The 13,653-nt window shown below is 42.5% G+C and overlaps 1 protein-coding gene across 1 annotated transcript in view; it reads left to right on the forward strand.

Moving 5' to 3' along the window:
* DAGLA (diacylglycerol lipase alpha) overlaps nucleotides 1–13,653 on the forward strand; it is a 111,159-nt gene that overhangs the window by 35,946 nt on the left and 61,560 nt on the right. The window contains exon 2 of the mRNA XM_077460757.1: nucleotides 6,722–6,859. Within this exon, the coding sequence (XP_077316883.1) occupies nucleotides 6,765–6,859 (95 nt within the window). The 5' untranslated portion in view covers nucleotides 6,722–6,764. The remainder of the gene's footprint in view (nucleotides 1–6,721; nucleotides 6,860–13,653) is intronic.

A 13,653-nucleotide genomic window follows, 5' to 3' on the forward strand; every position in this document is an offset into this window, starting at 1 on the left:
ACTAGACTTTTCACATAGGAATGCAATATCTCACCACCACTATTTAACTACAGTCAGCAATATTAGGATTCAGAACGATTACCATATGACTTTATCTGGATAGCGTAGCATTATATTGGTATAAAACTTTTATTTGGCACAAGCATATGGGGCGTGATCAATGCTAGCAGCTGTCCTTTAATCATCTCTAATTATCATTTGGATTTTCACATGGTAGCTCGCAAGACTTTGTTTATTAGATTAAAATTTTTTTTTGCTAGAGAATTAGGACCCCCAAACATTATATATATATATATATATATATATATATATATATATATATATATATATATATATATATATAATATATACATTTTTTTTTTTAGCTGAGGTCCTAGAGAATAAAATGGTGGACATTGCAAATTTTTTTCTGTCACACGGTATTTGCACATCAGTATTTCAAACGCAGTTTTTTGGGAAAAAATACACTTGAATGAATTTTAATGCAAAAAAATATATAACCCAATTTTTGTTAAAATATAAAAGATGTTACGCCAAATAAATAGATACATAACAGGTCAGGCTTTAAAATTGCGTGTGCACGTGGAAAGGCGACAAACTATAATACTTTAAAATCTACATAGACTACACTTTAAAAATGTGTACAGGTTACCAGTTTAGAGTTACGGTAGATGTCTTTCTTTCGTTCGTGGTGATACCGTACATATGCGGTGCGAACACTGTTTATATATGCGTGTGCGACCTACATATGCATTTGCGTCTGCAAACGAGCAGGGAGGGATTGAGACACTTTAAAAAATAAATTGTATTAGATATTTATTTATGTTTTTTGTACACTGTCCCTTTTTTCATTGTTCTTTTTGTTATCGCTTTTGTTCCCATCACAAGAAATGTAAACATCCCATGTGATAGAAAAATGGATGACAAGCTCTCTTTTTGGAGACATCTGCGGTCTATAAGACCCCAGATCTCTACTCTACCCTAAAAAGCATGAGATCTACCTAACCGGAAGTGACGTCATGATGTCACTTCCAACCTCTGACCTAGACCATAGAGACGGCCGAGGACCAGATCTTAATAGAAACCGGCTTCCAGATTTTGTTTTGTTAAAGCTTAAAGGGGAGTTCCACCCAAAAATGTAACTTCCGCTTTAAGGGAAGGTGACTCCCTGACTTTTTTGGCATGTCATTTTTTTGGAGGGGGGGACCTTTTTAGAGGGTTCAGCCCCCATTTCCTCCCGGGGCACCGCGGCACCGGAAGTAAGTTCACCTCTCCCCCCTTCCTCTCATCAATCATCTGGGACTCATCACAGGTGCCAGATGATTGCCTGGCCAATCACAGTGTGGCTCGCGTGTGCCCACAGTGACAATGCTGACGTCACAGAGAGGAGGGGGGAGATGAGCGGGGCTTCGTTCCCCCCCACATCGCTGGACCGTGGGACTGGTAGTTGTCCGATTTATTAAAAGCCAGCAGCTGCAGTATTTGTAGCTGCTGACTTTTAATTGTTTTTTTTTTTTTGGGCGGAACTCTGCTTTAATTGAACAGGCTGAAGTTAGAAGCTGATTGGTTAGCATGCACAGCTGCACCAGATTTTGCACTTATCAGTTTTAGTAAATCAACCCCTGTGTCTCTTTGCTATTACTGCATCCTAATATATGTAATGTGGATATCCCATGAGGCCACTGGAGCAGGAAGAGAATGGGTGCAGGCCCAGCAAAAATAATAGAAAAATAAACAAATGGAAAAAAATATATATTTTTTTGATATTGCGTATTGGGGTCAGAGTGAAGGGAGGTAATGTGAGTCTAGGAAGTGAAGATCTGCTTTAGTGTTGGGTCTTGCCTAAAGAAGTTTAATCATGAACCAATAATCTTGCAAGGGTCTGCTCGTGTCTTTCTGTAAAATTAAAATCCTCCTAGTAGATGGGCGAATTTACTTTTTGAGACTTCATTTGTAATAGTGAAAGCACATTTCCTGACTAGAAAGCACGCATTACTCTATGATTACACTAACAGACATCTTGATAAATGGCTATCTACCCAAAACAGATATTCTATGATGGGTGTGCTGAGTCACCCATTACCTACTTTTATTTCTTTGGCAATTTAGTGACGTCTGTCTTTGCTTCCTCCTCCTGAATTCTTCGCAAAGTAAAATAACTGGAGAATCATACAGATAGTAAAATATAACTGATAGGTGGAGTAAGTTGAAGGACCTTATTTTGGAGATTTCAATTGCACTTCCTGCTTTTGTGACCACTCTGTCTGGACAGGAAGGGTGGGAAATACACTATATGGTCAAATGTTTGTTGACACCAGACCATTACACCTATAAGAACTGGTTGGACCTCTCATTCCAAAACCATGGGTGTGAGGTTTCTCTCCACCCTCTTTGCTGATAAAACATCCTTCACTCTTTTGGGAAGGCTTTTGACAAGATTTTGGAGTGGGAATTTGATCCTATTCAGCCAAAATCATATTTGTAAGGTCAGGTATTGATGTTGAATGAAGAGGCCTGTCTCGCAGTCACCTTTGGGATGAAAGGAAGTCCTAATAGGGCTGAGGTCAGGGCTCTGTGCAAGCCACTTGAGGTCCTCCATACCCAACTGATCAAATTCTGGCTTTGTGCACAGGGGCACAGTCATCCTGGAACAGAAAAGTTCCTTCCACAAACTGTTACCACAAGGGTGGAAGCACACAATTATCTAAAATGTCTTTGCATGCTGTAGCATTGCCAGTTTTTTTTCCCTGAAAGCACTTCAACTCATTGATTTTGGAGGGATCTGCACATAAGTTAGGACATATTGTGCAGTTCAGCGCCTTCACGACTCTATCCAAAACAAGAATAAAGTGTTAGATGGGTTCCTGTTTGTCTAGCTTTGTACTGTAATACACTAAACATAAAGACAATCGTTCTAGTTAAAATGTCTTTTAAGACAGGTATATACAGGTCTTGTCTGTTGGCAATGTAAATATTACATTACAACAAACCTGGTTAAAGCGGAGGTCCACCCTAAAGTGGACCTTCCGTTCATTGGAATCCTCCCCCCCTCCGGCGCCACAATTGGCACCTTTCAGGGGGGAGGGGGGTGCAGGTACCTGTACAGTACAGGTATCTGCACCCACTTCCTGGATAGCTCTCTGCGGAAAGGGGCGTAGATTACGCCCCTTTCCGAAAGTCCCCCGCTGCCTGCTGGGAAACACACAGATCCCAGAGGCAGCGGGTCCATCCTCATTGCGCAGCGCGACTCGCGCATGCGCAGTAGGGAACCGGGAAATGAAGCCGAAAGGCTCCACTTCCTGATTCCCATACCCAAGATGGCGGCGGCAGCACCCGAGAGACGATCGAGAGATCGGCTTCGGGTGCCGACATCGCGGGCGCGCTGGACAGGTAAGTGTCACTATTTTAAAAGTCAGCAGCTGCAGTATTTTTAGCTGCTGGCTTTTAAAAAAAAAAAAACGCGCACTCCCGGCGGACTCCCGCTACCCATGTTTGTTCATGGTTAATAACAGAGCTCAAAGTAAATATTAGGAGCCTAAACTACAGTTATGCATAAGAAACATTAATTCAGCGGGTGTCGACCTTTTTATTCCAGAGGAACCCCCAAAGTAATTTTCAGGTCTTGGGGGGGGTACCCTTATTCAAATTAATTGGGGGTTATTTGCAAAAGGGCCCCCTTACATTAGTGGTCACTAGGAATAATGCAACCCTTACTGTGGTAGTTAGAGTGCCACACTTTCAAATAGCAGCTGGATCTGTCAAGTGGTGTTGGATATGAAATATTCAGACAGATGGGAAGTCAGCCAGTCACAACTTGAGGAACCCTTAGCAACCTCTTGAGGAACACTAGATTTCCACGTAAACCCTGGGTGAGAATGGCTGCATTAGTTGCTTCAATTAAAAATAATAGTGTGTCTTAAGCCAAATCCTTTTTAGGCTTTGAAGAAAGTGTGGAATAGTTAAACAAATCCCATTTTTTTTTCCTTTCCTGTTGAAGAGATACAACAGGAAGCCAGAAGAAATGTCTCCACAATGAAGGAAACGTTTTTGGCTCAAGATATGCTAGTGGTTACTTAGTTATTTATCAAAGTGCAATTTTATTTGTCTTATGACTGAGGTTGTTGGGCGGGTTCAAAGACTTGGACAAATAAGTTTATCATTCTATCAATGTGCTATTTGTAAGATAAAAGCTACAAAACCAAAGACCTCTTTAAAGCGGGAGTCCGCCGGGACTCCGCGTTTTTTTTTTTTTTGTTTTTTTTTTTTAAAAGCCAGCAGCTACAAATACTGCAGCTGCTGACTTTTAAAATAGTGACACTAACCTGTCCAGCGCGCCCGCGATGTCGGCACCCGATGCCGATCTCTAGATCGTCTCTCGGGTGCTGCCGCCGCCATCTTGGGTATGGGAATCAGGAAATGGAGCCTTTCGGCTTCATTTCCCGGTTCCCTACTGCGCATCCGCGAGTCGCGCTGCGCAATAAGGACGGTCCCCGCTGCCTCTGGGATCTGTGTGTTTCCCAGCAGGCAGCGGGGCACTTGCGGAAAGGGGCGGGCACTTGCGGAAAGGGGCGTAATCTACGCCCCTTTCCGCAGAGAGCTATCCCAGAAGTGGGTGCAGTTACCTGTACTGTACAGGTATCTGCACCCCCCTCCCCCCTGAAAGGTGCCAATTGTGGCGCCGGAGGGGGCGGAGGGTTCCGATGAGCGGAAGGTCCACTTTAGGGTGGACCTCCGCTTTAAACAGACTCTCCCAGAGTTAGGCCAAATCTACCCATCAGTACCAAGTTGTTGTTGGCGTTGCTCTGATTGTTGCCCCCTTTTTCCGATAAATGTTTTCTCCTACAACAGCATGTGTATATCTAATACTATGGTTTTCCTGGGTGTCCTTTATGTGAGTGGTACCAAGGCCCCTCTGTAAGATAAAAATAAAGTATCCAGGGGCACAGTCACTTGGCTGCCAGTGTTGCCATCTCCCAATACTGGAAATCTACCGATTCTCCCTGCCTTGTGGCATCTGACCAAAATAAATTCAAGGAAGCCTTCTCGAATTGGTCATGCTGGCTGCCTCACAGGGACTTGAAGACCTCTAAATCCCAATGTCTGTTACTTTTGGAAAATTTTCAGTGGTTTATTTCACCTGCATATTTTTTCATTTCTTCCTTCTACATCCTTCAGATTGTAACTTCTCACTTTGATATGTTGATGCTTTTTATATTGTGTCCACCTATATCTTAGGTCTCCAAACTTTCTAAACACGGGGCCAGTTTACTGTTCTTCAGATTTTATGGGGGTCTGACTCTGTACATTAGGAGTGGAAAAAGTCCTGATGTCAGCGGGGAAAAAACAATGCCTCAACTTTGGTGTCCGTGCTAGGAATTGTGCTCCATCGTTGGTGTCATTGAAATGAATTGTTTCCTATCTTTGATGTCATTGGGCCCAATTATTGGTATCATTGGGAGGAATTGTGCCCTATCGTTGGGGTCATAGGGGAGGATGTGTACCCCTTCACTGGTCTCAGTGGGGGTAAATTATGCCCCATTGTGGGGCATAAAGTGGGTGAAATAGTGCCCCAAGGACCAAATAAAAGCAAGCAATTTGGCCCCCAGGTTACGGTTTGGAGACCACTGACCTTAGATGTATTATGTATTTCACTATAATGACCAATGCATTTCCAAATTTCCTGATCCTCCTCCCTTTCCACCTACCCCCATTACCATCTACCCCCATTACCATTTACCTTGTATTACATTTTGACCTCTGTAATGGCACCCTAAAATAGCATAAAGATTTATTTCAACAGCTATCTGACTTCTCAAGCAGTTTTTTAATGTAAATCTTGTAAGGAGGAAGTCTGGGAGATGCATACTCTGAAGCAAGTTCTAGAAAGGAGCAGTCTGCAAGAGAGGATGTGGGGATCACTAGTAGCTGATTGTGGTTACAGAAGAAGGTTATGAAAGTGATAAGTGGTTCTGTGGCTCTGCATTGTGGTTTTACAAGTTTGCAGTATTAAAAAAAGCAAAGCATTTCTAGTTAAAGTCAGAGCGGGTGGGGTTCAGAGCGACACAGGACGACACGGGACAGAGTTGTGCTCTATAGCAGGTGTGTGCATAGACAGACAGAAAGGAGCTGAGGAGGCGAAGGAATGGACGTTGGTGGTTGCTGAGCAGAGTGGGAACAGAAGCCACTTGTTAGGCTGTGGCGTCAGAGCGAGTAAGTTTACTGTACATTCACTATTGTTCAATGCATGGCCTAGGGCAGCAGAAACAAGGACCCCATATTTATATTCATGCTAGATGCAAAGCAGCAGACAAATGAACCAGCTCAGATTGTAAGCTCTGCAGAGCAAACAGATCTTCTAGTGTCTATGCTAATGATGTAATGTCTACTATGTATTATTGATTACCGTCCACTTGCAGCACTTTAGTTCATGATGGCCAACTGTTTTATCTGTTGGCTTCAGTTTGGTTTTCTGTTTTTCAGAAAGAATTCCTGAGTAAGGAGTTTCACAGCCAATATATTTTCTGAACGATCAGTAAAATTGTGTAATAGATTAATAAACTGGTTAAAGATAATTCATTTCTTTTGTGCAAATAAAAAAAATAAATGAAAGCTTGATGTTCAGTGCAGTAGTTTGCATCTAGTTTAATTTATTTTTATCACATGAAATTCTTATCCACATGCTATATTATCATATTTGATTATTTGTTTCCTTTTTTTGCAGACAGTAAAGGCAGGCCGCGGTGACACCGTGCTTGCTGCTCACCATGCCGGGGATTGTTGTATTCCGCCGGCGCTGGTCTGTGGGCAGCGATGATTTGGTGCTGCCAGGAATCTTCCTTTTTGTACTACACAGCACCTGGTAAGTGATATGGTGATCGGATTCAAATTATACCATTATCCAGAGATTTATTTCATACAAAGATTTTGGTATTGCACAAAAGTTTGAGCTCCCTAATCTTAGCTTACCTTTAAAGAGGTTGTAAAAACCCTGCAAGACAAAGGCATAATGAGCTAGTATGCTCTGAATCTACGTTGGCATTCCGAGTACACGGCGGACATCTTCCACCGGAGTTACTTCTGGGTTCATGGCACTGGCCAATCAGCGCCGGAGCCCCGAACCCTAGAGCCACCGGTCACAGCACGAGTCCTGAAGAAACGGCACCAGTGGCCCATTTCTTCAGTGCTCATGAGCTGATGACATCGGCAGCAACGCATAAACTGAATATTTACTAAACTGTGCAAGTTTAGGAGATATTCAAGTTACCTACACGTAAGTCTTGTTATAGGCTTACCCGTAGGTAAAAGTGGTGTAACAGAGTTTACAACCACTTTAGGAGATAAGGGTGTCTCCATAAATGCAGAGATTTCCTTTAAAGAAGTATGGCCAAAGCTTTTTTGCTCCTATGGATCAAAGGAGTGCAGTTAGTTCTGCACTCCTGTGACCCGTTTTCAGCTGACCGCAAGCTAAAGTGACGAGCTGCTGGGAGACTACACCAGCCACTCTCACCCCCTCCACACCCTGGCGCTTCTGGCGCTTTAGGAAATTCTGGATATGCTATATATATGTATATGTATGTATATGTGTATGTGTATATATATGTATGTGTGTGTGTGTATATATATATATATATATATATATATATATATATATATATATATATATATATATATATATATATATTATACATTTTTATTTTTTTTAATCCAAGCTTCTTTTAAGTGTTTGTGGTCATCCTCACACACCTACCCCTACTACCCCAGATGATTTACTTACCTTCATCAGACAATTGCACCTTTAAGAATATTTAGTGCTTAAAATCTTATCTGCTTAAAAGCAGTTGACATCTTCCTTTCCCCTAGCCACACCTGCACATAGACATTTCTTGAAATAGAGCAAGAAGGAGGGGTTGGATACTATTTCTCTTGAAGTGCATTCATCCTTGAAATTGAACCTTTACATTCCACAAGCATATGAACATAGTGACTGCCATTACACTTGACTTGAAGAACAATGTCAGAGAAAGCTTTGATATGCAGGATGCTATTGACAGCCTGCTGTCATCTTTACTATGCTACGTGAGAGTCAAAATGGCAGCCCGTAAAGAGGGAATACCCAGGATGTCTAAAACAGACAGGAGTAGGGTTTTTTTGTCCACAAATTTAGCAATTCAATTTTTATAGGCTCATATTTGGCAGGGATTTCTGTAAAACACTGGAACACGAAAGGGATCCTTCAATGTAGGAGTTGTGGGTGACCATCACCCATCTGCCCTCCTCCAATCTCGGAACACCTAGTATGAAATGAAAAGGATGCAAGACTTTTTGTGAATTGAGGAGATGCACAGGGAATGATCCCCTATGATCAGTGTAGTAGAGCTGGGGCAGCAAGATTCTTTGCAGAAAGTTTAGCAGTTACAGTGGTGTCCTGGAGGAATAAAAGTAAGAATTTAGAAGATACTAAATGCAGAAGTATATTTAAAGTGAGGCCCTTCGCGCTACTAAGTGAATATATGATATAAACGAATGTGAAGTCAGTGAAATCGCTGCAAGATCTAAAGTGTGCACTTGAACACAAAAAAGGGGGTAAATAAAATAAAAAAATGGTCCGCTCAGACTTCTAACACATTAATATTGAGGTGAAATAATCCAAATCATTGGTAAAAAAAAAAAAAGTAAACACAGTAATTGAAATCCAAAATGAGTGTGTATACATCAAAAAAATTCCAAATCAAAGTGATAAATTAGTGACAATAATCATAAGTGTCCATAATCCTGGTGAATCTTCTAAATAAACAATTATGTTGTAAAATTGAAGTTAATCTTTGTGACTAAATAGTCACGTAATGCTCCCGGAGCTCTTACCTGCAGATGGAGAACGATAAGCCTTAGATCAGTATCCTGAGATGGGATCGCCTGTATATCGTCCGTGTTTCCAATCGATGTCCTTGTGGATGGTTATGGACTTGGTTTGCAATCTACTGAATAAACCTTCTGCCAGCTAACAGCTTGGTTAGCCTCAGGATAATGGCGAATATTGAACGTCCATAACGGAACCACGAGATTCTGAGGCTAACCTAGTGGTCAGCAGGGAGAAGGTTTATTCAGTAGATCGAGAACCAAGTCCATAACCATCCCCACGGATATCGATTGGAAACACGGATGATATACAGGCGATCCCATCTCAGGATACTGATCTAAGGCTTATCGTTCTCCATCTGGAGTTAAGAGCTCTGGGAGCATTACGTTATTATTATTATCATGATTATTGTCACTAATTTATCACTTTGATTTGGACTTTTTTTTTTATGTATACACACTCATTTTGGATTTCAATTACTGTGTTTACTTTTTTACCAATGATTTTGATTATTTCGCCTCAATATTAAAGTGGTTGTAAACCCTTACAAACCACTTTGACCTACAGGTAAGCCTAGATTAAGGCTTACCTGTAGGTACAAGCAATATCTCCTAAACCTATATGGTTTAGGAGATATTTGCCCGAAAACGGGCACCGCTGTCTACGCCGCATGAATGGAGCTGCCGCGCGTGTCGACTCCCGTGCGCATGTGCGGGAGTGACGTCATCGCGGCTTCGCCGAATGACAGCGGCGGAGCTGCAAGACGCCACCAGCAAGATGGATGCGGCGGACTACAGGGGACAGCGGTGACTTCGCTGGCTCCTGTGTCAGGTAAGTGACACATAATGGGCTACTATGCGATGCATAGTAGTCCATTATGCTTTGCCTTTGCAGGGAATGAAAGAGGAAGTAAACCCATAAGGGTTTACTTCCTCTTTAATGTGTTAGAAGTCTGCGAGGATCCCTTTTATTATTAAATGTAGAAGTAGCCAGTAATGGGACACTCATTATGGCTTTATGGCCATATACTCTATATGACGGCAAAAAAATACTTTTTTCTTGGAGTACAGCTTTAAGCTGGCTATACGCTATACCAAATTTGGCTGGTCCAGTAGGGAACGGCTGAGTTTCAGTCAGTGTATGAAGGGACAGAATTTAGAAATATTTCAGTTGATCAGGGTTCTGCTGTCAGAATATGTCCTTTTGGAGAGGATTCCGCCATCCATGTAATTTGTGTGGATGGTAAAATCAGTTTTTTTTCCCCCTCTTTCGATCAGCCACTGGCAGAACAAAAAAAACAGATGTGTATGGCCGGGTGCTTACCCTAATGCTGGCCATGTAAATGGCAGTTTTCTGCAACCTCTTGTAAAAATGATCAAAGCGTTATTTGAAACCCATCACCAACAATATATGGCAGCGGTAGGTTACATTTATCCAGCCAATTTTAACAGACAGCCGTACTAACTGGGGATTTTAAATGCATGCCAACTGATGTAGGGCCCAAAAGGGGCTCTTGTGATGTCAAGTTTATGGATTGGAGGCAGCCTCTGATAAGGAAAAAATGTGTAGGGCCACTTAAAAATAAATGTGCAAATTACATAGAAATATTAAAATCAGTCATTTCATAAACCACTGACAACGTGTAATAAAACCTATCAACATTGACTGAGCACTCTATACAAAGACTGAAGCTTGGTGTAAATAAACATCCTCTTCACCCCGACGCGTTCCAGAAATAATAAAAAAATTTCATCAGGGGTAAGGTAGAGTAAGGATGGTAAAGTTTTTTTTCTGTAATATAATTGACATTCATAAAAATACATGGCATACAAAAGATATACCATACCAAACACAGCCATTATAAATGGAAACGGGTGAAACAATTCCCCACCTTCAGAAGGGCAATCAATCTTTCAGTGTTCAAAGACCAGTCACCATTCCCCTGTGAAGTCAACACTCACCCAGAAAGGATTGCTTCCCATACAAACACTTGTATGCCTGTGACTCATGTCAGAACTTCCCAGTATGGGTGCAAAACTTCACAATCCTCTGCATCCATTGGCACCTCCAGATGAAACCGAGCTGAGATAAATAAAGCTCACCAGGAGCTAGGCATAATCTGCAGTAGTGTAGTAGTTTAATAGAACAAAATGTAAAAGCAATGCACTTGCATAAAAAGCCACTGCCGACCTGGGATCGTGCAGCAGCATGATATCTGCACCAGTGCCCCACCCCTAATAAGACGTTATCAAGGGGTCCCCTGATAATGATTGCTGCTCTGTACTTTTAAAGGTTTTCACAGTTATTTTGACTAGTTATACCAAAGGCTTAGAGCATTTTGGATTCCTATGGAACCTCTGCAGTCAGTAAAAAGGTGGTTTGTAGTAACCAATGACAACCTGATCTGTTTTACTAAGCCTAAGCCCTTGTACACACGGTCGGAGAATCCGTCGGAATGTGTCCTATTGGACCGTGTCGTCGGATAATCCGACTGTGTGTGGTATGCATCGGACTGATTCCGTCGGAATATCCGTCGGACCCAATTTTCCAACATGTTGGAAATATTTCCTGACCAACTGGGCCGGTCGGACATACTTCGATCATGTGTAGAGAATTTTGATCGGACCAAGTGCCACGCATGCTCAGATCAAATTCCTACATCAAAGCTATTGGCTACTAGCCTGAATGTAGTCCCATCGTAACGAAATTACGTCATCACGTTCTGAAAGATCGGATTTTTCGATAACTTAGTCTGACTGTGTGTATGCAACAGTTTCGGACAAGATCCGACTGAGAAAATTCGACGGATTTGGTTGTCGACATCTCCGACCGTGTGTACAGGGGCTAACAGTGCTGACTTGTTGAAAGCTTTCCTGTCATTTAATATGTTATTCAAAAATATATTTTTCTAATGGTTTGCCCATATATTCTTACAATATATTTTGTAAATGGTAGGGGTGCAGATGTTTTCCCCTGCTGAAATTGCCTTCCAAACATCCTGATTGTCAGGATTACAGTGTCCTCCTTCCTCAGTACTTATGACAGGGGCTTGTAGGTATCTCCAGGCAACAAAAATTTTAGCTTGTATTTGCATGCATCAGTATGCCAGCAGGAAAAACAGGTTACAGCTTAATTACGCAGAGATGGGCAGAGATAGGAGGAAGTGTTTAATTCTATTACAGCCAATGTTGATTAAAGGAGACGTACAGCCAAAGCTTGTTTGGCTGTACTTCCCCTGTGGATCACAGGAGTGCAGTTTGTTCTGCACTCTTGTGAAGCCCAATGTCGGCTGCCTCCACAGAACCGATCCAGGCTGGGAAAGATTGCGACCGTATGGTCGGGATCCGCCCAGATCCCTGGACTACCACTCGGCTCAGTCTCTCTAAAAGCCTGAACCAGCCGCTCCTGCCCCGTCCACAACTCAGTACTCCAGTGAGCGTGGGGGGGGTCAGAGCAGAGAGCCAGTGACTAACAGTCAACAGCTCTCTGCTCTCGGAGCACTGAGAACCAAGCGATCAGTGGTGTTTGATAGCTCAGTTCTCAGCCTTAGAGCCGGTGGGGCTAGGTAAGTGTGACTGAAAAAAAAAAATCCTCAACTTCTCTTTTAAGTCGTCACATAATTTGGGATTGCGGACTTTCACGTTATCAGTTTTATCAGCCTGAAGAAGGGAGTGACTTCCATGGAAGAATTTGGCAACATCAACAGGTTAATTTATACAGAGTACAGACACTCAACACAATTTAATTGTCTGTTAGCACTCTGACATATGGCTTTTTAATTTTTTCTCATACATACACTTACAAAGCATTAATAAACTCTGCTAACAAAATTTGAATAAATGGTCCCATGTATGAGTCATGCCATAACTAGCACATTATTCCAGGCTTGCCTGTCAATCGAAGCCCTCCAGCAACATGCTGTCTCCGTTTCAGGTGCTTCTATCTTCACTCGGTTTTCCTTCTGGATTCGCACTATCCGGCCAATTGAATGGCCAGGCCGCAATGAAGTCACTCCCAATGCATGTGCATGGGCGTTATGATCACAGCACAGCACTCTCTGCATTGACGGCACACTCAGTGTGCCCCGAATACATAGCAAACGGCACATCTACAATGATGTAATCCGCTCCTGCCAATGTAAATATTTCCTAAACAGTGCAAGTTTGGGAGATATTCACTATAATGAGGCTTACCTGTAGGTACAAGTGAAAATTCTGATATTTCTTTTTTGGGGGGAGGGGGGAGCGGGTACCTGGTTTTGACAGGTACTCACTCCCACTTCTGGGTAAGATTGCTGCACGGCGTTCTGACATTTCCAGCCCCTCCTCCTTACCCCGCTGCCTTCTATTACATAGAGGCTCCAGAAGACAGCAGGACCATTCAGAAAGCGTAGCATGACTCGCGCATGCACAGTAGGAAACGGGCTGTGAAGCTGCAAGGCTTCACTTCCTGTTTCCATTATGAGTTGGCGAATCCACTAGGGGTGCCAACATCGCGGGATCCCTGGACAGGTAAGTGTCCTTGTATTAAAAGTCAGCAGCTACAGTATTTGTAACTGCTGAATTGTTTTTTTTACAGACTGGAACTCCTCTTTAACTGAACTTGCATTAAACCCTTTCTAGACCAAAAAGGTTATAGAAGGTGCCTTCTGTTGCCTCTGATATCTAGAAAAGCCCCCAGTGTATCCCTTATCCGCTTCCTTCTCTGTGTGGAAACTGTGCACCCACAGCCACCGCAGTGCTCAGCATCCCAAGCCCACCCTTTTTTGAAGCCTATTAGAGCCTCTGGCTCTAATT

Source organism: Lithobates pipiens, unplaced genomic scaffold (assembly GCF_037356315.1).
Source record: "Lithobates pipiens isolate NorthernLeopardFrog02 unplaced genomic scaffold, aLitPip1_a1.2 Scaffold_10, whole genome shotgun sequence".
NCBI lineage: Eukaryota > Metazoa > Chordata > Amphibia > Anura > Ranidae > Lithobates > Lithobates pipiens.